Source organism: Myotis davidii, unplaced genomic scaffold (genome assembly GCF_000327345.1).
Source record: "Myotis davidii unplaced genomic scaffold, ASM32734v1 scaffold266, whole genome shotgun sequence".
In the NCBI taxonomy this organism is placed as follows: domain Eukaryota; kingdom Metazoa; phylum Chordata; class Mammalia; order Chiroptera; family Vespertilionidae; genus Myotis; species Myotis davidii.
The window spans coordinates 5,693,877-5,717,104 of record NW_006300032.1 but is presented as its reverse complement, the minus strand read 5'-3'; the positions used below and the strand labels follow the sequence as shown (position 1 = coordinate 5,717,104).

At 36.9% G+C, this 23,228-nt stretch overlaps 1 protein-coding gene and 1 pseudogene across 6 annotated transcripts in view; one reads left to right on the top strand and one right to left on the bottom strand.

Moving 5' to 3' along the window:
* Positions 1–22,013, top strand: part of EYA4 (EYA transcriptional coactivator and phosphatase 4) — a 231,456-nt gene extending 209,443 nt beyond the window's left edge. For 3 of the 6 annotated variants that reach the window (XM_015572105.1, XM_015572103.1, XM_015572101.1), the window contains 7 exons: positions 3,984–4,073; positions 9,800–9,858; positions 9,966–10,126; positions 12,452–12,566; positions 15,612–15,733; positions 17,558–17,658; positions 21,136–22,013. In XM_015572105.1, coding sequence (XP_015427591.1) covers positions 3,984–4,073; positions 9,800–9,858; positions 9,966–10,126; positions 12,452–12,566; positions 15,612–15,733; positions 17,558–17,658; positions 21,136–21,216 — 729 coding nt within the window. In that variant the 3' untranslated portion in view covers positions 21,217–22,013. Of the gene's footprint in view, positions 1–3,983; positions 4,074–9,799; positions 9,859–9,965; positions 10,127–12,451; positions 12,567–15,611; positions 15,734–17,557; positions 17,659–17,696; positions 17,798–21,135 lie in introns of all 6 variants that reach the window. The other 3 variants (XM_015572104.1, XM_015572102.1, XM_006776216.2) reach the window with 1 other exon arrangement.
* LOC102768406 lies at positions 7,668–8,070 on the bottom strand (annotated as a pseudogene).
* Positions 22,014–23,228: the final 1,215 nt, after the last annotated feature.

The following is a 23,228-nucleotide window of genomic DNA, read 5'->3' as shown; positions in this document are numbered from 1 at the left end:
ATTCTTTCCCTCCCCATCTCATCCGCGCTCTCTCTCTCTCTCTCTCTCTCTCTCTCAACAAATGTCTTGGGAGTAGTTTCAGTATTTTAATAGAGCAGAGCACAGAGTAAGTTGGCAGAAGTTCAGTTTGCCCCATATTAAACTCTGCTGTAGACACTTTGAACCTATTAGAACTGTTATATATGTAAAATATGCATCAGAGCTTCCTGTTGGTGCCTTTATTATCCCACTTTTTTCCTCTGTCCAAGTTTTCACTATCACTTAATTTCAGACCCTAAACTCAACACTCCCTACAGGTAAAGTGAAAAAAGGCAGTAACTCCTGATTCATAAGGTGCCCATATTTCTACAAACATCTAATGAAAATGAGCAAACATCTCTGTATAAAACTTGGGTTCAATCCAGAAGTATATTTAACTCTCAAATGCCTGATAAAACCATGGAATTGCAGGCGCCGGCAGCTCTTTCACAGTAGTCTGGCAAGGCCCAGCGAGCCCAACACTTCAGAGACCTTTCTAAGGCGACCCCCACCAAATCCCTGCTCATCTTTCTTGGATTCTTACATCTGTGGGTCCTTTAGCTAGAAAAATGTGATACTGTAATCCACTTACTTAGAATCAACTCTCCCCAGGACTTAGTAAGATGGGGGAAAAGAAAATAAAATTAGATGTTTGAAAGTCAGCCCTCACTAGGCATTCTCTTAGAAACTAGATTATCACCTCTTACAGGCATGGTTTCCCTCGGCATGTGGCATAACTATCCTCAGCCTGTCTGTGCCATGCCTTTGACATGGCAGGTGAAACCCCTCCCTTTGATAAGCCTTACTCTTTGGGAACCTTGGTAAAACACAGCTAGTTTACACTACGGCAAACCGCAAACCTAAACTTTCCTCGTTCACAAATAATATTTTGCCAAAGTGCTTACAAAGTCCTAGCTCTCCCAGAGTGTGTGTTGTGGGATTGCCATAGCTTGATAAACAAATGAGCAACCCCTTCAAGTGCCACGGAGTTGTATTCCCACTGGGGTAGGAATGCTCAAACACAGTTTTCATCATACCATGCGCTGTGCTTACTTGTTAGAGAATTATTGTTGGTTTTCTAAAAGTTATATTTGTTTGCATGCTTATCAGATGCACAAAATGCATTTTTCGTGGACTTTCCTATCACTACTGGGGTAGCATAGAGAGTTATGTACTTCAGAAGCGTGGAATTGATGAAAGTAACAATCAAAGAAGAACAGTATATTTTCTTCCATCCCCATAAATCTGATTTGTCAATGCAAAGAAAGTCAGTAGTTTTATTTAAAACTTAAAGAAGAAAAACTGGCAAATTGTAGGATAAGAATTTAAGCAACCCAATCTTGAGAAGGAAAACCTTTTAAAGAAGACATTCTGAACCCCCATGTGAAATATATATCTTTAGGGCAGTAATCATCAGAAACATACGGAGGAGTGTGGAGCTCAGTTTTATTGTCCTGCATCAGTGAACATTCCTCAAAAGCACAGAGCGTCACTAATGGAATTATATGTTTTCATGCTATAATTACATTTGATTTTTCCTGATATTTTTGTAGACATATTGTTCATGGTCCCATGACTATACAGAATATTTACAAGTTTTCTATGTTTTCAGCCTATGCAACCCCCAACCCAAAGAGAAAGGAATTTTTTTACACAAAAAAGACAAATGTATATTTTTACAACTTTTATTCAACCTTTAGAGATTTTCTTTCAAAGACAACAACAAAAACATGAACAACGTAAAGAAATAAGAAAAATAAGAATTCTATACTTAAAGGAAGCAGAGCAAGAGAGATCCCTCTGAATTCTGAAAGACTTTGAGACCAAAAAAATAAAATAAAATAAAATAAAATAAAAAAGCTTCATATTTTTGTTCTTGTTCTTGAATGACTTTTTTTGAATAAAATGGAATTGATTTGATCTTTGGATATGTTTCTCCAAATGATCCTGACACTGGAAGACAGATGAACCTAGCAGTAGAGTCCTCCTTACTGAAGGATACAAGACCAGGATACCATCAGGGATGTGAACAATGCATATCTGTTTTTGAGAAGAGAGAATCTTGAGCTATGAATTCCACAGAAGTCTCTGAGGAAGAGCTGTAGACAATTAGAAAATTATGCTGACATTTAACATATTCTTACTGTCCTTTCTTTCTCTTCTCCAATATCAAGTCTTGGCTTTACTCAACACACCTCAGTGACCTTTTTCTTTTCTTAGCTTAGCACTCAATTCCTATTCTCTAGCTTTTAATCACTACAAAATATGAGGTGACACTCACTTCAAATATATTTACACTCTAGGGCAGGGATGGCAAATCTATGACACGCGTGTCAGAGGTAACACGCGAACTCATTTTTTTGGTTGATTTTTCTTTGTTAAATGGCATTTAAATATGTAAAATAAATATCAAAAATACAAGTCTTTGTTTTACTATGGTTGCAAATATCAAAAAATTTCTATATGTGACACGACACCAGGGTTAAGTTAGGGTTTTTCAAAATGCTGACACACCGAGCTCAAAAGGCTCGCCATCACTGCTTTAGAGCGTTCCCCTCAAAGCATTATGGAAGGGAGAACAGGAAGAAAATTGGTTGTTGCAGCATAGGTGTAGAATGAGGAGGGGCTTCTATTTGCTAAGTGAGGTAAGTTCAGGGGTATATATGAATACTACTGGGCCCGACCTGGATTGTGTATTTTATCATAAATTAATATCAAGTTAGCATTACATTTTCCCAAGTTAAAATACATTTCTTGAAATGTCATTTATTAGACCATTGAAAACACAAGTTTGGTACTCTCTCCTTAAATTCTTACAATCTGGCTCCTGGCCCAGCCACTCAACCTAAATCATCCTCTGAGGTCTTCCAAAAAGACTTCTCAGCCAAACAAATAGTATTCTTCTAGATTTGTCAGCTTTATTCAAAACCATATTCTCCCTACTAATTAATAGGCTCATTCTGGTCTCAAATTCTGAGGGTTTGTTCTATCTAGGTTTTCTATTTTCTGTATCTTCAGGGTCATCACTATTGCAGTTCTCTTTAGAGATCATTCCAACTTTGATCATTTAAACACCATGCTTGAACATGAATTACTTCCCTAGCCCAATCGCTACACCCTCCTTACTTTTTAGTCTTTCGCTTCTTGATGCCAGGCTTTCAACTGTAGTTGGTCATGGTAAAGTACGAACTCTGGTCTTATTTCTCAACCCCCTGCTGCAGTGTAACATCTTGGTTTCTATAAACAAAAAATAAGTCACTTGACTCCTTACTAATCCCCATACTTTCATTAAACTTCTAAGTGTATATATTTTCTACATAGATTACATCTACTGAATTAATAATCCCTTTCGTTATCCTCAACCCTTCTCTCTTTATTCCTAGCCAAATGCAGGTTAGACCAATCTATACACTCATTGCAGATAAATATTGCCTGTTGACCAAAATGAAGTTCATAATTAAGTGGTGGTTTCATCGTGCTCCACCAGCTCTTCATATCCTGCCTCCAGGTGACATTGTCTGCTTAAGTCCTGCAAACATCCAGTAGACCTACTTTTCTCCCAATCCTAATTCTTATGTATCATTCTTTAAAGGAAATCCTTTCTTGTTTTTAACAAGTCTGTAGCGTTGTTCAGTATTCCATCCAAATACATTTCTCCAAAGGACTGTCCATGGAGTATATGTAGACCGGATCCTCTCATAAACATATAGATTTATGTCAAAACTTTCCCTAAATCATTTTTATGTGCACATAAATTCCTATAAATTCACAGATGCATCTGTATACTTATTATGTCTTAAATGAATGCTTGGAAAGGTACCTTTTCAGATAGTTGGGAAATCTTTTGAATCTTAAGTAAAAATCTGTTGTCATCCCATCCCCACAACAATATGCACTTAAAATATGTTTAATAATAACTGTAGTTACTGAAATTTTACCTCACTGTGTGTGTATTTTCTTCTCAGGATCCTCCCATGGCTGTAACCCTTGGACTCCGAATGGAGGAAATGATTTTTAATCTTGCTGATACACATTTATTTTTTAATGATTTAGAGGTAAGAATTTTAAAAGGTAAGAATAGTGGTATCCAACTATTAAAATGTTTGGATGGTTTCTATAACACCAGATAACCTCAAGAAAACTTAAAGATAGAAATTTTGCATAAGAGAACAGTACAGTTCCTGTCAAAGGGAAATTTGTATATATAAATGCAAACAAAAGCTAAATTTAGTTAACAAATTGTACATATATACTGGCACATAATTAGAACAGAAATATCTCAGATCTGTGTCCGCTCAACTACACTGCTCCTCATCCTGTTAGTGTCTCAAATACAATCCATGTGCACTTTTGGAATTAGCATTAGCTTTTTCGGGATATAAACCAGGAGACTCTTTAGGTTAATCACTGGACAGTAGTCTGAGATGCTATTCATGGCGCTAACGTGGATCATTACATTTTGTAGATAACCTGACACCTAATTTTAGACAACATCATCATTCCTCATTTCCTCCCCTTTCAGGTGAAACACTGCTAGAGCTGATTACATCACACATCTGACTGGTTTGATTCCACTTATTTGATTTCACTGGGTTTTTTTCTCATTTATTTTTTCATTCCCAACCTCAAATGAAGAGAAAGTGAAACAACAACAAAATGAAAGGACCCAAGAAAAAAATAGCCTCAGAATAGCTGAATGGGTCCTGTAATAGGTATATAATCTGGGTGTTAATGATCTGAGTCATTAGGCATTCAGACAATAAAATTTGAAATAACTGAGTAGCTTGGGCACTGGACCAGGAATACTTCCCAGTCAAGCACCACAATACTGGAAGAGATTTCTCTTTCTTTTTTTAAAATGTCATATTTAAATTTAGTTTTTAATCTCATATTTTCACAGTAGAGTAAAAATGTTTGTCTATATTATGAACGAAGAGGGAGATTTTTAATTACTGAATCCTCCCCACTTTGTGTTCAACATTTTATTGGACATTCCATTAAATAATTAACAGCCTCTAGAAATTAATATGTTTACCACATTATTTTTGTAGGGGTGGAATTGTAGGGTTACAAGCATAAAAATTATGTCTAAGGTAACTGCTAGCTAAGTGGTAGAACTGGGATTTGAAACTGTGGAGTCTGGCTCAAGAGCACATACTTCTGCCCCCGCACCCTGCTGGATTCACAGAGGCGTGTGAGAAAGAAAAGCCAGGTTAGTCAGTGTCTTCAATGAGATGTTCTTTTAATTGCAAGGTCTTAAAATCCAGTTTTACTCACAGTAGAGACACAAAAGCAAAAATTGTGTTGTTCAGTATATCTGATAAATGTATGTTCTGGAAACCTGTGTAATAGCATTTTGTTGTTTTCTCTTCAGTGAGTCGCTGTTTTTACTGGATAATAAAATTATTGTCTGTTTAAAGCAGTTTCTTTTTTTTTCTTTAATGGACATAAGAATGATTAGTATTTCTAGGCATGTGTTTCAGTTTTATTATAGAAATAATAATCACCTCTCTAAAACCTGATTTAAAGTAATCTTACTACTGATCCCTGTCTAGTATACAGAATGATTTTATATATACACAATAATAGGAAACACATTTTAACCTTTTTGGAACTTGAATTTTTATATAGACTTATAACTTCTTAGGTTGGTTTTTGGTTGGTTGAAATAGGTTGGCCTCATTATAAAGAGAATTTTAAGATTATTAGTCCTTCAAAACCTATAAAAAACAACAACAAAAAAAGGAAGTTTTGTGTGGTTTTATCCAAATTTCATAGTTTTTATTTTATTTTATTAATTATTTTTTACTAGAAATAAATGGACTAAATGACCCATTAGCTATTTTACTGGCACATTAGAAGACAGATGGAATAAATTTGCCACCCAACTTTTAACAGAACACAAAAGAAAGTGAAAGTAGCATATAATGAATTTGCAAATGCTTTTGACATGAATATTTGCATACCACAAACATGTGCTCAGCTATGATGCTTTAAGCATTTTTTATTTTGGATTAGGTACTAAATAAAATATTTTTTTAAATGCCTGGAAAAATCTCTGGTAGAAAAATTAACTGAGAAAACATTGGTATTGACTTTTTTCCTATGATTACAGCTTGTTAGCTGTGTTTAGAATGTGATAAAAATTTTATTTGACTCAAACACTAAAACTTAGTGTCCAACAATCCTGTACTTAATTTTTGTAAAAAAAGTGATTGGGCCTCTTGCATATGAATTGACACACTTCTCATACATGCACACACACACACACACATACACACACACAACATACACACCACACACATGCTACATGCACACATGCACATTCAGACAAAGTGCCCAAGGAAACTCAAAAGCTTTTCTTGACTTAAGTGAGATAAATACTAAAACTAACAAAATCTAAACAATGGGTTTCGATATCATTCAGTAACGTTACATACATTTCCACTATCTTTCCGCATCTGATTTTGAAAGTCAACTTTACTTTCACCCAATTTTTTATTTCAGTAAACCTCTTCTAAGCAAAGATTGTTATGGGCTTCATAACTGATATTACACTATTTTTGTTTCTGACAAACAGGAGAATTCCTCAAGAGAGGAACTCTATCATTGGCCTATTATGGTCTCTCCCTCCACTCTTGTGTATTTAATCTCTCAAGGTTTCTTTTCTTAACCTAAAAATCTAATTTGAGACTGAAATCCTTCAATAGATACTGCACCATATGTAGTAAGTAGCAGCTGCTTTCACATAATTCTTTAGAAGACACAAATTTAAATCCCCCTAATAGACACTTCAAGACATCCTGCCCAACTGCAGAGAAGGCAAATGTTCACACTACTCCCCCGAAGAAGAGAATGTTCTGTTTAAACACAGTGTTATTTCAGTTAGAATAACTTCCAGAAAAAAGGCACCAGGGAGTTCTGGCTCACAAAAGTGAGAGAAGACTGCTGTGGATTACAACTGATAAAGATCAGCGACAACATTGCGGTCACCTTATAAAACAAAATTAAAGAATTTAAGATTAGTTCCAGAATTACCCCAAACGTTTGAGTTCTTATACTGAAATTTGTTAAAACCAAAGCATTACATTGTTTTTAGTATTTCATGTATTGGCCAAGATGATTCCTGCAAAGTTCCTCTGAGTGAAAACTAATTGAAGAACAATTATTTTGATTTTTCTGAAAATGTATGTGATTGAAATTCAGGTTGCTTTCACTGAAGTGTAATTCTCGGGCAAGAGTCCAGAGTCAACAAGCATAGCTAACTAGGCATAAATTTAAAGAGAAGTTCCATTTGGAAAAATCTCAAACATAACTTCAAATATGGAGCTCATGGTCCAATAAGTTTGATATACTGATGTCCTCAGGAGTAAAAAAAAATGAGTTTTGAGGCAAAATGTATAAATTAATCATGTGAGTTAATACTTTAAATGTCAGAGGAATTTCTCTAAAAATTAGGATAAGAGGATATTAAATATAGAAATAACATCTAATTGCCAGGGTAATTAAAAAATGTCCTCCAAGTTTCTTTTGGATATTATTAGTTTTTTGTAAAAGAGAGACATGGAAATTATTTACCTGTTGAAAGATTTTAGAACTTAGGTGGAAATGAGCAGCTTCACGTGATGCCATATCAATGGTGTTTTAATTCAGTCTTCATACTTACCAGGAAGGTTACCATCTCTAAATAAGAAGTAATCCTTGTCATCTAGAATTACTTTGCTGCCTCCATATTCTGGGGGATGAAATTTATTTCCAACTTTCATGCTAACAGCTAACTTGTTAAATCTTTCCACTCTTTCTTTTAGAATCCAAAAGAGCTACTACTATTGCTTGAAGTACTTTTCCCTGAGATCTTTCTGGAAGCAAAATGCCCCTTTTGGTTAAAATTTGGGCTGTACTCCTTGCAAAGAATACTCAGTCAAAATGAGGAAGAACCATTCTAAGTGCCTGTCCTGCCATACCTCTCATGGCCTCAGTTCTTAGCTCGTTCTCTCTCCCTCCCCTCCACTCTTGATATAACTATCTTCTTACAATTCTCACCATCTAGAATATTATCTCATATCACCATAACTTTATGTTCAAAAATTTAAATAACTGCCTGGCCAGGGGCTCAGTGGATAGAGTGTCAGCCTGCGGACTGAAAGGTTCTGGGTTCGATTCCCATCAAGGGCACATGCCAGGGTTGTGGGCTCAAACACCAGGTGGGGGTGTGCAGGAGGCAGTGGGTCAATGATTCTCTTTTATCATTGATGTTTCTATCTCTCTCTCCCTCTCCCTTCCCTGAAATCAGTAAAGTTATATTTTTTTAAAAAGTAAATAACTGTGCTACTTCTGTCAATAATGATAATATGTCTAGACTTCTGCCATTTATTCAACAAAGAATCATTGAGTGATTACTCTGTACCAGATTGTGCCTTGAGTGGGGGTATATCCAAGTGACCCAAACATCCCCTCTGGGAGCTTCCAGTCAGATTAGCTTTACTGAGCCTTCTCTTACCTGTGACGATAGGTAGAGATTTATTCAAAATTTACTAAACCCATAATTTACATAAATCCTATGAACCTTTAAAATTAATTCACATGTATTTTCAGCTTATGTACTAACATTGTATTGATTGGGCTAGTCATTCAGGTTTTGTATATTTTTTAAAAGCCAGTGTGGAAAGCTAGAGATGAAATAGCAAAATTTCACTACCAGATATTTTCAGGTCCTATAATGAATAAAAATAATAGCTAGAAAGTTTTTTCTTTTTACTATGGCATCCTATTTTCAAATATTATTACTTTTAAATTGTTTTGAATAGTAAGCATTATGTATACAGTCAGAATCTGTGAGGATGACAAGCAATTTGAGGGGGAAAGAAGCCCAAAGAGGCGAAAGCATATATATTCTGAGATTAGTATCCTAGCCAAATTTCACCCTTTGGTCAGGTACTATTTCACTGGAACTTTGCAGATTATTTGAAGATAGACTAGTAAAGAACAGTAAAGAAGAACTGAATTCTTATGCAGAAAAGTTACCATTTGTTCTGAGCACACTACAATTTAAATCAGGACAATTTTTGGGTGTACGTACCTACACTTTATTTTCCTCTGAGCTTGTAGCACATTGGATGTGGTAATTCTTCATTATTTCCCTTTTACTTTTTGAGTATTTTTTTATTTTAAATATTTTAAAACTTGAGCAAAAGAAAAAAAGAAAATGTCACCTTCCATGGTTATTAGCTTTTTTCCTGTGTTAAAAGACCAGGCCTTTCACAATAACACCAGCATGAATTCTTTCATGGTATCCCAGGCCTAGCACAATGCAGGAAGTCATAGAAATCTCACAGAGCACCTTAATCAGTGAGCCCCTCTGTTTCTGCTCAACAAATAATAGTAACCACCCGAGGTGCTCAGACCAAACAATTTTGTGTATCTTCAGGTTTAGCTTGGCCTCAATACTTAAGCATGCACAGCAGAAATGGAGAAATGGCTGAAAGGAAACACCAGTGATTATTATGAAGACTCGAAAGCGAGTTTCTTATCAATAATATTAACACTAAAATTATTTTTTAAGTTGCCCACAAGCCATATGTTCTCGGATACCTTTTTATGGCATTCTTCTGGATTTAGATTTCAGAGAGTGGAAATGGTGCCATTTCTCAACAGGAGAGAATGGGCAAATGCTGCCATCTTCTGGCCATAGCCTGATTGAAATGGGAAGATGGAAAAAACATTTAAGTATGGTGAAAAGCATCATTTGAAAAACAAATCACTCTTCCAATGTTTTTAACAGGAGTGTGATCAAGTTCATATAGATGATGTCTCCTCTGATGATAATGGGCAGGACCTAAGGTAAGCCGTGGCTTTTAGTACGCTATTTCCTACAGAAATTCAGCTATGGAGTTTTGCACATGTAATTATTTCTTTTATCTCTTTTTAATATATTTTGGGTGTTGCAGTACCTACAGTTTTGCAACTGATGGCTTCCATGCAGCTGCAAGTAGTGCAAACCTTTGTTTGCCAACAGGTGTAAGAGGAGGGGTTGACTGGATGAGGAAGTTGGCTTTTCGTTACAGAAGAGTAAAAGAATTATACAACACCTACAAGAACAATGTCGGAGGTATGTGTGGCTTTTTAATTCTAATAAAGGCACTCTAGATAGAGGTAGAATTTGAACTGTAGTTCCATGTTCCATATTAGAGATTGGCCTACTATGAAATAAGTTATCAAGCGCTCATGTGACCTACATTGAGCCAAAATATTAAGTTTCTGAGAGTGGGTAGAGAGGGTGGAAACCTGACAGCAAAATAAAACGTGCAGCTCTGTCAAGGGCATTGGAAATTCATTATTCCCAGGCGCTTGGTCAAGATTGACAGCAGGACATTTAGTTTACCTTCTTCAGCTATGATGCTGCCAGTGAAAACCAGGCAGAGGGACTTATGGAAGCAGAGGGAAGACTTGTTTAAAGACGAGAGCTCCGGTCATGGAAACAGAGTTGTTAGCAAGCATTATCTTGCTGGAATCCTACCAGAAATAAATATAAACAAGTGCTTTTTTTTCATTTTGAAAACTTTAAGAAGTCTCCCTTCCTTTCTGAGATCAATTTTAAAAATATATTTTAAAACCTGTGACTTTAAAACTAAGATCTTGAATGCGCTTCTCGATATCATAAACCTTGATGATCTCTACTATTAGGATCAATTTTAGGTCAGGATCCTAAGATTAGCCATGAGGTCACATAAAAGGTTTCTCTCCGGGCTTTGTTTTTCTTTTTAAAAAATGAAAAAAAGAATGAGGAATAAGGAACATAAGCCAGAATTAAAATGGGATGATACAACTAAATATACTTGTGCATACTATACATATGTATATGTACATCCACATACATGTCATCGAATACAATATAGTAAATAAAATGTTTATCCATATTAAACACACCTATACTCATCATGAGGGTGGAACTGTGGGTCCATTCACCTATATCCCAGTGCCTTGCTAGCCTTAAGACACATAACAGATGCTCAATAGATACTCAGTAACTATAAAAGAAGAAAAAAATATACAGACCCTAAATAATAATGTTAGACGCCATAAGGAAGGTTACATATGGACGACCTTCATTTCCAAATGAGCAATAGGCCCTTGCAGGCTACGGACTTGCCCGGAATTTTAGGAGGGCAACTCAGGTTTCCTAATTCATTCTAATGCTCTATATAAGACACTTCGTAAAATCAAGTAAATAGGTATTCTATTTAAAATCAATTGTGGGTGATATGTTTAACTTTAAAATAAATATCCTTTTGGAAAATCTGAATTTTTATCACCCAGATATGTTATTATTTCCTTCTTGAAGAGTATTATTAAAATTATTTCAAAGTTAACAAGATTACTAATAAATAATCATATATCTTAAAAAGTTTAAACAATGGCATGAAAGTCCATTTCTTTCTTTTTTTCTTTTTTTTACAATTTGAAATCTTGCCTTTATTTTTCATGGTTGTAAACACTTTGCCAACATCACAACTTCCTGTAAATATCATAGTTAGTGGCTGCATATTGTTCCATCATAAAGCCATGACACAACATATTAATTTTTTTCTTCCTTTATTGATTAAGGCATTACATATGTGTCCTTATTCCCCCATTGCTGTGACATGTTAGCATCTCTAGATTGGGGTAAAGACTGTATATATGTTCCCAGTATTCTGAAGTACAATTAAAATAAGAATTTTTCTTTGTACTAGATTTACATGATCTTGTTTTGCCATAAAAGGAAGGACTTAAACAATGTTTTATCATAACATCAACATAGTTTCAACCATTGCCTGTAACTGTGTCATAGATTCAGGATTTTCAACACAATTTTTAACTTGTCATAAAACAAAATATTTATGACAGCTTTAGTACAAATATTAGAAACATTCTATAAGCTACATGTGATAATGCCATCATTACTGTTTCAGAGTGGTAATGGTTGTGCTTATTTAGAAGCTAAACATTTTCAGACAGCCAAAGCATTTGAGGTATGGTAACCCTTACAGGAAGCTGGTAGATCCTGACCTCTCCTCCACACCTCTTGCATCACAGCCTTGGAATGGGACCCAGGCAGGGGAGTGGTCAAAGCTCCTCAGGTGATTAGCATCTTCTGTGACAGATTCTAGGTTCAGTGAGGGCAGAAACTGTGGCCCATGGCTCACTGTTGCACTGTTACATCCCAGTTTTCAGCCCAGTACCTGATATCTAGAAGTTGTTCAATAAATACTTATGGAATGAATGAATAGATAATCAATTCTGAAACGAAGGATAATCCTACTATAAATCAGTCTCTCTCTCAATTTCTGATATCGGCTGGAATAAAAATTATCTAACCTAGACAGAAGGGAGACCAAACAGGTGTTCCTGGGTAAGGTTCATCTCCTGACCCTGCTTGCTTTCGGTGTTGCAGGACTGCTTGGCCCTGCCAAGAGAGACGCGTGGCTGCAGCTAAGGGCCGAGATTGAAGGTTTGACAGACTCCTGGCTAACAAATGCACTTAAGTCTTTATCAATTATTAGTACTAGGTAAGTGGTATTGTTGCAGTTTCTATATATATTCTATTAAAGGTATAGTCTTACTAGCACAACATACAGAAATATGTTTTACTTTCTAGACTATTGTAGTATTTGAAGGGGCCAAACAATTCACTGTATCCAATGATTTTTAGTGTGTATGTGTTTTGGGGTAAAGGATGAGGGTTGCTGCCTCTCAGAATAACCAGGAGATCCCATCTCTCTACCCTTCTCTCCTCATAACCTCTAATCCCCACAGAAGAGCATGTGATTTCTAATTTAAAAAAAAAAGATATCACTGTTGGTGACAAAGTATAGAGGATGATGGCAAAAATAAAACCACTGTCTATGCAAAGAGTGGATGTTTTAAGTCTTTATGTCTTTATAGATAATATGCATGACTTAAATGCATCAAAAAAATGAAGACAAAAACCCAGCCAGCCTAGCTCAGTAGTTGAGTGTCAACCTATGAACCAGGAAGTCATGGCTCGATTCCCGGTCAAGGCATATGAACAGGTTGCAGGCTCAGTTCCCAGTGTGGGATGTGCAGGAAGCAGTCGACCAATGATTCTCTCTCATCATTGATGACTCTATCTCTCTCTCCTTCTCCTTTCCTCTCTGAAATTAATAAAAATATTTTTTTAAAAAGGAAGAGAAAACTCTTTTAAAAAATTGTAACCTTTGTGTTGTTTGAACTACACAGTGAAGTACTAACTTGTTAGTGTCAATAATAGTATTGAATAGACTTATAACTAGTTGAACAGCATGTGCCATAAATGCTAATGAATAAAATAATGTAAATCTGGAAGTCATAGCTAGCAAGGTGAGGGATGAGTCTTTGTACTATCCCATTCCTTAGTTTTGTTTCTGAGTAAGAGGAGTAAATAAATGCATGCTTAACAAATTGTGGATAACACAAAATTCAGGGGGGAAAGAGGGTGTTTGGGCTGGTTGAGTCAGCATACAGGAAAAGCTTGGCAGGGTAGAAGGAGAGTCCAATATTTGGAACATGGAAGTAAAGGAGTGTGTCAAATCCTGCGTCTGGTTTCTAGCTATGGGCCATGACCAGCAACTGCACTGATAACAGAAAGGCTAAGTGGGGAGGGGAAGGGCAGTGGCCCCCTGGGTCAGGCTGGGGAAGCCAGGACAGAGTACTCTGCCCAGATGTGGGCACCACGTTCCAATGGGCTGTGACATATTTGAAGCCTCTTGTTTCCAATGGCCAGAGGCTTTAGGCTGTGGAAACCACATGAAAGGAGCAGTTGGACGGAGGAACCACAGAGTTTAGTCTGAAGAAGAGTCATGTGTGGAACAGTAATACCAATTCAACTACTTGAGATGTTAGGCTGAAAACAAATCACATTTCTCTGTGTCTGTGAAGGAGACAATTAGGACTGCTGAGGAGGAATCCTAAGAAAGGGGGTTCTTGCTGCATGAGAGAAAGAATTGTCACAATTAGAGGTTGCTTTTATGATGATACTTGCTGCCCTGGAGCTCTGTAACTGGTGGCACAGAGACCAAAGGCCAAGAAAGCTGGGGGAATGAGGATTCCTGAGGCCCTGAAATTCTGTATAAAACATAGTGGAATGTGTATGTCTCTGGGGAAGACTTCAACAGCTTTTATTATTTTTAAAAGAGGTCTTGTAGATAGTTAAAAACCAAAGGTTATGACATTATTATATAGGTTCTGTGTGTGTTACACATAATATAATTACACTAGAGACCCAGTGCACGAATTTGTGCACAGGTGGGGTCCAGCCCGCCTGCCCCGGTGGGGGCCGATCGGGCCAGGCTGGTGATGGGGAGGAGCCACAGGTGGTTGGCTGGCTGGCCTGGCCCCAATCAAGGTGCTGGGGGCCTATTGGGGCCCGTCACAGGTGGTTGGCTGGCTGGCCTGGCCCCAATCGAGGTGCTGGGGGCCGATTGGGGCCCGGATCAGGCTGGTTGGCTGTTGGTCATTCAGGTCGTTCCACCATTCTGGTCACTGGGCTTTATATATATGTAGATAGAGATTATTATTGAGGCCAGGTTTCTGAAAATTAATATAGAGAATGTTTTACAGCCCTCACCAATATGTATTAAAAACTCATGATACAGATGAACAGAGAAAGGTCCATAGCTATGTGCCATCTGATTCCCAGTTTCACAGATGTGGCTGTGAGCCCCTCCAAGTAGGATGGCTCAATTTCCCGTAGTCTAGAAGGAGGACCACTGTCCCTTTTTCCTGGGTCTCTGCCTCACAGCAGTCTCCACTCTCTTGGCATTTCCTTTTTCTCCCCACCCCAGTACTACCATGAAAGAAATAGCTATAAATTTCAGAATGAGAGATTCTCACTCTCAAAGGGAAGACCTTTGAAGAGGACTAAAACTTCGGCCATTAATGCAATTGCCCTTTATTGTCGCTGAAGAGGAGATTCAGAGATTCAGCCCCTTCTGTACTAAATAAGGATCCTCTCCAGGTTTCCTTCTTCAGGATCCATCATCTGTGCCATTTCTTGTACAAAATCCCAAAACTCCTGTCACCCACCCTATCACCCCCCTTTCTGCCTATGTCCTCTACCTTCCCAGGGACTGAACACACAAGGACTTAGAGTCTTGTCACCCTAACCAACACCTGCTCTGGACACATTTAAAACTTAGAGTTAGGCCATCCTCCCTCTCCTAACCTTGCCATGGCTGCTAAAGGCTGAGGTAGGTATTCTCGGAGGTTCCACAGGGACCTGACGAGACAGTTATTACAGACATTTAGTATCGGCAGGGGTCTTATTTACTTGTCTCTGTATCTGTCTTGTGATACAGAAGGGGAGAAAAACATTCCGTACATCTATGACTTCTTTTTGCCCATTTTCTTCTATTTCCCCATTTGGGGTTATATTTTACCACCTGCCATAGTGCCTGCCAGGTAGTAGGCACTTCATAAATAACTGTTGAATAAATGGTTAGATTATCAGGTGCTTTTTACTGTGGAACTGAGACGACAGTGATAGTTTAAGATCTGTACTCATAGAGACTATTTAGTATTAGAAAACAAATATGTGTATTTCCTCCCTGTCTTAGGAGTAACTGCGTAAATGTCTTGGTAACGACAACCCAACTGATCCCAGCACTTGCGAAGGTTCTACTCTATAGTTTAGGAGGTGCTTTCCCCATTGAGAATATTTACAGTGCAACTAAAATAGGTAAGAAAATTATTTCTAAATCGGTATGAAATGTGTTCACTTCTGTGTTTGGGAGGATTTTCTTAATTCGAATCTCTGCATGATTCTCCACGTCATCAATTTTGCTGTGAGAATATCAAGCACATTTGGATAGCACTCAAATAACAAGAGTCCCCTCCATCTTACAAATGCAAATTTTCTAAAACTTGTTATCTGAACCCAGCAACTGGGTAGTACTGACTTATTTGATTATATACATATATATTTCATCATGACACATGTTTTCCGAATAATGCACAGTATCTCTAGTCATGGCATTTAATATTTTGTTTAGCATGGTACTCAGTATCTTATCCTTGCATATGTAATCTAAATCTAACATAAAAATACTATTTTGGCAGGGGAGTGTCAGATGGCTTGAACTAGTGTCCTTAATTCCAGAAAAAAAAATAATTTCATGAATTAGAAAACATAATTGGAACATTCATAACACATGAATGGCAAGAACTCCACATTTCCAAAAATGTTCAGTAGCAATCAAAGGATGACAACGTTCCTTATTTGTTAATATCAATTTGTGGAGTCATCTTTTACTTGAAGTGCCTTTCACAGACTAAGACTTCTGGTTAACTTTATCAACTTCTGCCATCCTGAAAGAGTTAAATAAAACAGGTCATGTATTCTCTGTCTGTCAAGGAAATGCCTGGGGAAATAGATGGGTTGGGTAATGTGCCCTGAAGGTCAACAAACTTAGGCTCTGGCACCTCGACAAGAGAAGTTCAAAATCCTAAAATCCCTTCCCAAAAATAACCCGCCCTGGGCCTTGCAGAGTTTTGATATTGACACAGGCAAAAGGAGCCCTGTGGCAGCTGTTTGGGGAGTGCAGTCCAAGAGAGCCCCAGGCTTTGAAAAAGTAAATTCTACGTTGTCTTAAGCACCGCAGTTCAGAGCCCTGATTTCAACCCCATTCATTTTTGTACAAATGTATGTACTTATGCTAGTAGGATTAATATATAGAATTTTGTGTTATGAAATATCAAATAATTTTATACCAGGAAAACATTTCTTCTAGTAAGGATAATATTTATTTTTTGGCCAAATTATTTCTAATTTTTTATCTGAAAAAAAAATATTTTTATATTTTCCTTTAAGTTAGTATTTTTTTTTTGGAACTATCAGATTAAGAACAAGTACAGAAGTAACCATGACTACATGAACATTCTGGGAAGGAAAATCAGAGAATAATGCCAATGTTACAAAACTGACGAACGTGTAGAGATCCTGCAAGTGATCCCCATAGTGCAGTCAGTGGATATAGTGTCACTAGTGCTGAGGGCCACACAGCATTCTTAGTACACTTAATCTGAGCAGACTAGCTCCCAGCCACTTGAAGAAAAAGTTGTATGTTAAGGTAAATCCACATCTTAAGTATTCCCCCTTTCCTAATAGGTGAACCTTCAATAATTCACAATAATATTTTCAGCTGACCTGTCTATACTATTTAAAATTAACTGGCAAAATATGCTACATCTAATGAAAAGATAAATGTTAAAACTTACAGTTGTTTGCAAGGATGTTCGATACGAGTGAATGATAATAACATTTTCTCTGGGTCAAATGCTTGACCCTACAGCTTTTTTTGAAGCATGGAACGTATTTGTTTGATCGTCTGTCCCCAAGTAAAGACTTAAATTGTTCAAACGTATTTGTTGATTTCATTAACCCAGAGGCTGCAAGCTAGTTTTAAGTGATTGATGTTCAAGAGAAATTAACTTGCCACTTTATATGAATCTTTAGGTTAATGAATGCAATGGCTGGAAGAATAAGCAGTGCATTGTTTTTCAGGCAAGGAAAGCTGTTTTGAGCGTATAGTGTCCAGATTTGGCACTAACATAACTTATGTTGTGATTGGAGATGGCCGAGATGAGGAGCATGCCGCTAACCAGGTAACTTCACTCTGAACTTTATCTCATTTATCTTCCAGGAAAAGAAAGTTGCTTTGAACGAATAATGCAAAGGTTTGGCAGAAAAGTAGTATATGTTGTAATTGGGGATGGTGTAGAAGAAGAACAGGCAGCAAAAAAGGTAACCTGTCTCAAACAATGTTGGTGTGATACTTCTAATGCAAGCTTTTTCGTTTGCATTCCTGTAGTTTGGCCCAATGGCAGCTTGATAAGTGATTTAAATTTATAGATGCAAAGCAGTAAGAGCATGAGAAGGTCAATACTTACATTCAAATAAACCATTTGGAGTCTAGCATTTTTTGCCTGAAATTTTACAGGAAATGGAGGAAAATTTAGTTATATTTATTTGTGTGTATGTGTATGTGCGTTTGCGGGGGGGATGAGAGAATGGTCTATAAGAAAGATGGGGGGAAATAACCATTTTTAAGCACATGATATTTTACAATATAAAGACGTTTAATGAGCTTCATACAAAATCATGGGATTCAGTTCTTATCCTTTGCCCCATCCATCCTCTATGCCATTTGTTCCCTGTGAGCGCCTGGTAGCAAGTATGCTCCCTGATGACAAATGCTGAGGGTAGATTTAATAGCCAAAGGAGAAACTGTTATGAGAAAATTTAATAAACACTACTGGAAAGGAATGTACTATTCAGATCCTTTTGTGCCAACTTGTGGAGACTTAGAGGCAACATGCCTCACATCTTCTAGAAGCGTGCTGTCTATTTTGGTGAGCCACTGGTACGTGATTGGAGCCAAGCAGCTGGCTTTGAACATATTCAGAAGTTCTCCTAGGCCCTAGGTATTTAAATAAGCCTTTTCATCTGGCCCATATTTCTGAAGAAGATATCAAGCCAGTTAAAAACCATTAAATGGTTGGTCCAAGATCAAAAGAGGAATGATATCAGGATTGGCCCAGACACCAGACTGTCGGTCAACACAGCAGAGACATACTGCTTCCTTTTCTGAATGATAGCAAAGCTATCATCTAGCCAGGGCAACAGTGATATCATTTATAAACACAGCAAAATGATGAATTAATATTTGGAAACAATGACACATCAGCTTATATTGTTTCAATAGAAAGAATGCTGTCCTTTTTTATCCTGAGGAGATTTCAAATCATCATCTAATAAAGCCTTCACTAAACACTCGCATGTGCTGAAGTGTTTACCTGATCCTCCCCAAATCAACATAAACAATTTCCTAGAAAAGTTTAGAGCTTTCATAAAAAGAGAAAGGAAATGATTTGTGTGTGTAGTCAATTCAAATCAAGCAAAATGGAGAACGAGAATGAGTTCCCACTTTAGAAGGTGTGCTGATGTGTTTGGCAGCCATTAACACTCAGAGCCTGTGCAGGCTCAGCCTCCCACAGAGGGCCTGGGTCTTAATTAGCAGTCAGTGACCCTAGACAGCAACTGGCCCTTTGGACATTCTGTATGATGCGTCAGGGATGCAGTCTCCAGAAATGCAACCTTCATTGCGGACTACTATTTGCAATCCTTCCAGTTGCACACAATACAAATATCTTCTGGGGTTTGTCAATGTCCTGAGTCCATGTTGTTTTGATCTTCATGTTGATACCATAATAACTCACAACAAATAGCAGGCAGTGCAAGCCACTACACGTGAACATTTTACATGTCTTTTAGCCTATGTGACATTCACTTATATTTGGGTCAGGGCAATAAAATTCACTTTTCCAAACCAGAAACAGTATATGCCTTTGAAAACGAAAACTTATACCCTAGTTGTTTATGGCATGAAAAGTAGATTTGGTGTACCCGTTTCTTGTAACTTCTGCTTTACACCTAAAACTTCAAGAGAAAAAGGATGATTCCAGGAGGATGAGAACCTCGGTCAGAATGCTATTTCCAAATGGTTGTTTATGTAGGTACAGTGTTGGTGATGGTGAAGGCTTATAATTCTATTTTGAAACACAGGTGGTTGGTTCCTCTAGTGACCATAATGCATGCTTTTCTTTGAATGTAGCTGTAATCGCATGTGCAGAAATATTAAGTACTGTTTTATTATTACAAATAGATCTGAGCTGAATGAAAAAAATGTCATTCTAGTGAATTTCTGTGTTTAATTTGATCTAGAAATATAGGGTGTTTTTTTTGTAAAATGAAAAAGAAAATTTAAAGTTTAGGAATAGTGATGTAGTTGCATTCCCCCGTAGAAACATATAATACAAACCATATTTGTAATTTTAAATTTTCTAGAAAGCCGTGTTTTTTTAAAAAAATTAAAAACAGACAAAATTAATTTTAGTAATATATTTTAATCCAGTGTACCTAAAACATTATGTCTCAACTCCTAACAAATATGAAAATTATTGATAAGATGTTTACATTCTCTTTTTTTTTACATTCAATATATATTTTGAACTGAACAAGCCACATTTCATGTGCTCAATAACCACATGGGACTACTGACTATCCTTTTAGACAGCAAAGAATTATGTAACAATAGTGATTATTATTTTAATGATTGATTTTATAATAAAATGTATTCTTCACTTTTTATACAACTGTATTTTCATTATACAAAGCATGTTATATAAATATATATTCTATAAGATGCTATCATCCAAAAATTATAAGTAATGCTTTGATTTTAATTGCTCTAGTACAGTGTTCCTTTTTTTCATTATCCACAATGGAGTTGTTTTATACATGTTTTTTTTCTGAGCACATCCCACTATGAAATTTTAAGCCACACAGACATTAGATACTGGTATATTTTTGTAGGGCCACAAACCATTGAAATGCCTAAGAATGTTTGCCCCAGAAGTACCCTTCTTTGTCCCCTTGCCTGTTTCTCCCCCCGTGAGAATGTTTGCAAGAGTGCTTTCTCTCAATCCCACACCAGTGAAATAAATTGGTCAACTCTACTGACTTAAACCAGTTACTCCAGAAAAGTAAGAGAGTTGATCAACTCCACATTATTTTCACCTTATATAGATCAACTTCGAATTATTTTTTACATAGAAAGGGACTCACTCTTTTCCTCTCAGAAAGACAAAAGACCTTAGGCTTAGGAAGTTTATCATGTTTAAATTTTGTTTTTAACTGAGAGATGGAACTTTAGGAGTGAGGTAGTGATTAAAACTTGCTTTCCATCAGCCACATAGGATTTTGATGCCCAAATTGCTTTCCCAGATACTGCTGTTGGTAATGATACTTTCTACAATAAATAGTAAACTACCTAAGAAACCTCTATATGTACTTTTCCTATCATCAATATCCAGTTCAGATCTATTTCTCTATTATTTTGACAATGCCTTATTGATGCTACCAAGCCTTAGAATATGATCATCCCTCTCCTAGACTCCCTTCCTTGAACCTGGGTGGACTACACATCCTTGTGTGTACAGCTGCTTCATTGAGACCATAGTCATGATCTCTCTCCATCCCTTCCCCTTCTCTTTCCCATCCCCCCTCTCTTAACCACACAGCACAACATGCCCTTTTGGAGGATATCAAGTCACTCAGACCTCTTGGCTCTACATCAAGCACTGGAATTAGAGTATTTGTAACTGTGTTCTCTAGCTGGAGATCCATTTTTTTATATATTTCAAGTACACTGAATTTTATGTGTGATTCAATGCCTCTGGCTTTACACATATAAATTGTCTTAAAGGATGAAATCATATTTGGAATGAAAATTCCAGAATGAAGAATTCAGATTGCTGAACGGGATTAAACTTTAGTGCTACAGAAAGGAAGCTCTATGGTCTTATATTTACAACACGTTAATGGTTTAACACAACAAACAAACAAAATCTGTGGAGGTTGCTGGTACACACCGAATGAGTCCTAACTGGAATTAACAGTTTTAGCAAAGAACTCTTACCCTGGCAAAGCACCCACACGTGCTCCGTCTGACAAGGTGGTGTTCAACAACATTCCTCACAACTGGAGACCTTCTCAGCCCTGAGGTTTGAATCTGACTTTAGCCTACCTAGCCCAGAAAATCTGAATTGGAATGCACTCAGACTGTATAAGGACAATCCTATCTAGACCTGTAATTTGTGTAAATTATTGATGAAGATAATTTACTGTGACTTTACTAGCAGCTGACTTTGAAAGTGGATGCAATTTTTCTTTCATTTGTTCGGGAGGGAAGCGGGAGGGGAAATGGGAACCTAATATTGTCTCTTTTTTTTAAGTTTGGCAAACAGAATGTTCATACTGATGTGTTGTGCCTTAAAGATAAGACAGCATTTGTGTGTTACAATGTAACTTTGGTTAAAAAAATCTCTGTAGATACTGACAAAACAAACCTTTGTGATCATTCTTAACATGACCAAATTTAAAATTCAAGCTATCAAAGCTTAATACAACTAACGAGAGGAAAGGGAACTAGTTTATAACCATTAAAGGAAAATAAAAAAATCTCTGTAGATACTGACAAAACAAACCTTTGTGATCATTCTTAACATGACCAAATTTAAAATTCAAGCTATCAAAGCTTAATACTGCATCAGCAAGAAACTGAATATCTGTTGCAATAAGAAAACAATACTAATAAAACAAAGCTTGTGTTTTATTTGGGTTCTTAGTAATTCCAGTAATTGTATGAGGCAACTATTTGTGCATCCAACCATAAGCAGAAAGTTTGGGAAAGACTGTGGGACCTTTACTTAGGAAGTGAAGTGTACGTTGAAGTCCTGAGTACCCTTTCTACAGTTTTATTGGGGAAAATTAAGAGCCATATTCATGATGACTTGCACTGTTTTGATTGTGACTTTTTTATAAGTGTAAGTTGTGTAGAGGAAAATATTCTCGTAAAAATTATAAGCAAGTATCACATAAACTTTCTTAGAATATGCCACGAACATGGCTTAAAATTCACATTGAGTAAACAAGGCTTAAAATAAATGTAAGTGTATTTATTCCCAATGCCATTGCAAAAATGAAATGTCACCAGTAGTGGGAGGTGGATGCCCCAGATGGTTTCTAAGGGAAAAAGTGAATCAATGAAAATTTTACCTAAAATATCGTCATAAAATAAATTAGCAAGTGAGCCGGATCTTGGCAGCATTACTAAAATTACAACAGTGAAATAGTACCTGGTTCTCTGTCTTTACACATCAATCAAGTTTTTCTCCATTACAGACCTACATACCTTAGTTTCTGCCTGCACTGTTACTGCAAAATGGACTGCATTCATTGCACAGAGAACCTGTCATTGTTGTGTTTGCATGTTTTGTGTTTTTTTTTTCTTGGTGCATAGCCCATGTTAGGAACACGGTACAGGTTCTCTTATCATTTTGTGTGACATGGTTTCCCTTGTGGAAATTTAAGACTTCAAGATCTAGGTGTGTTTTCATGACGTCTGCACCTGCAGTTCTGTGTTTAAGTGTCATACTGTGGAACTGGGGTCAGCTACCAGGCAGCGCCCTAGCCAGACGCTGATTGGGATAGTTCACTGTCAGAGGCTCCAGTGGCTCCCATAGGTCAGTGCTCTGCACGCTGATCACAGCATTCACTGTGCAAATGTGATTTTCTTTTCCAGGCTACGAACCTGTATTTCTTTACTGAATGC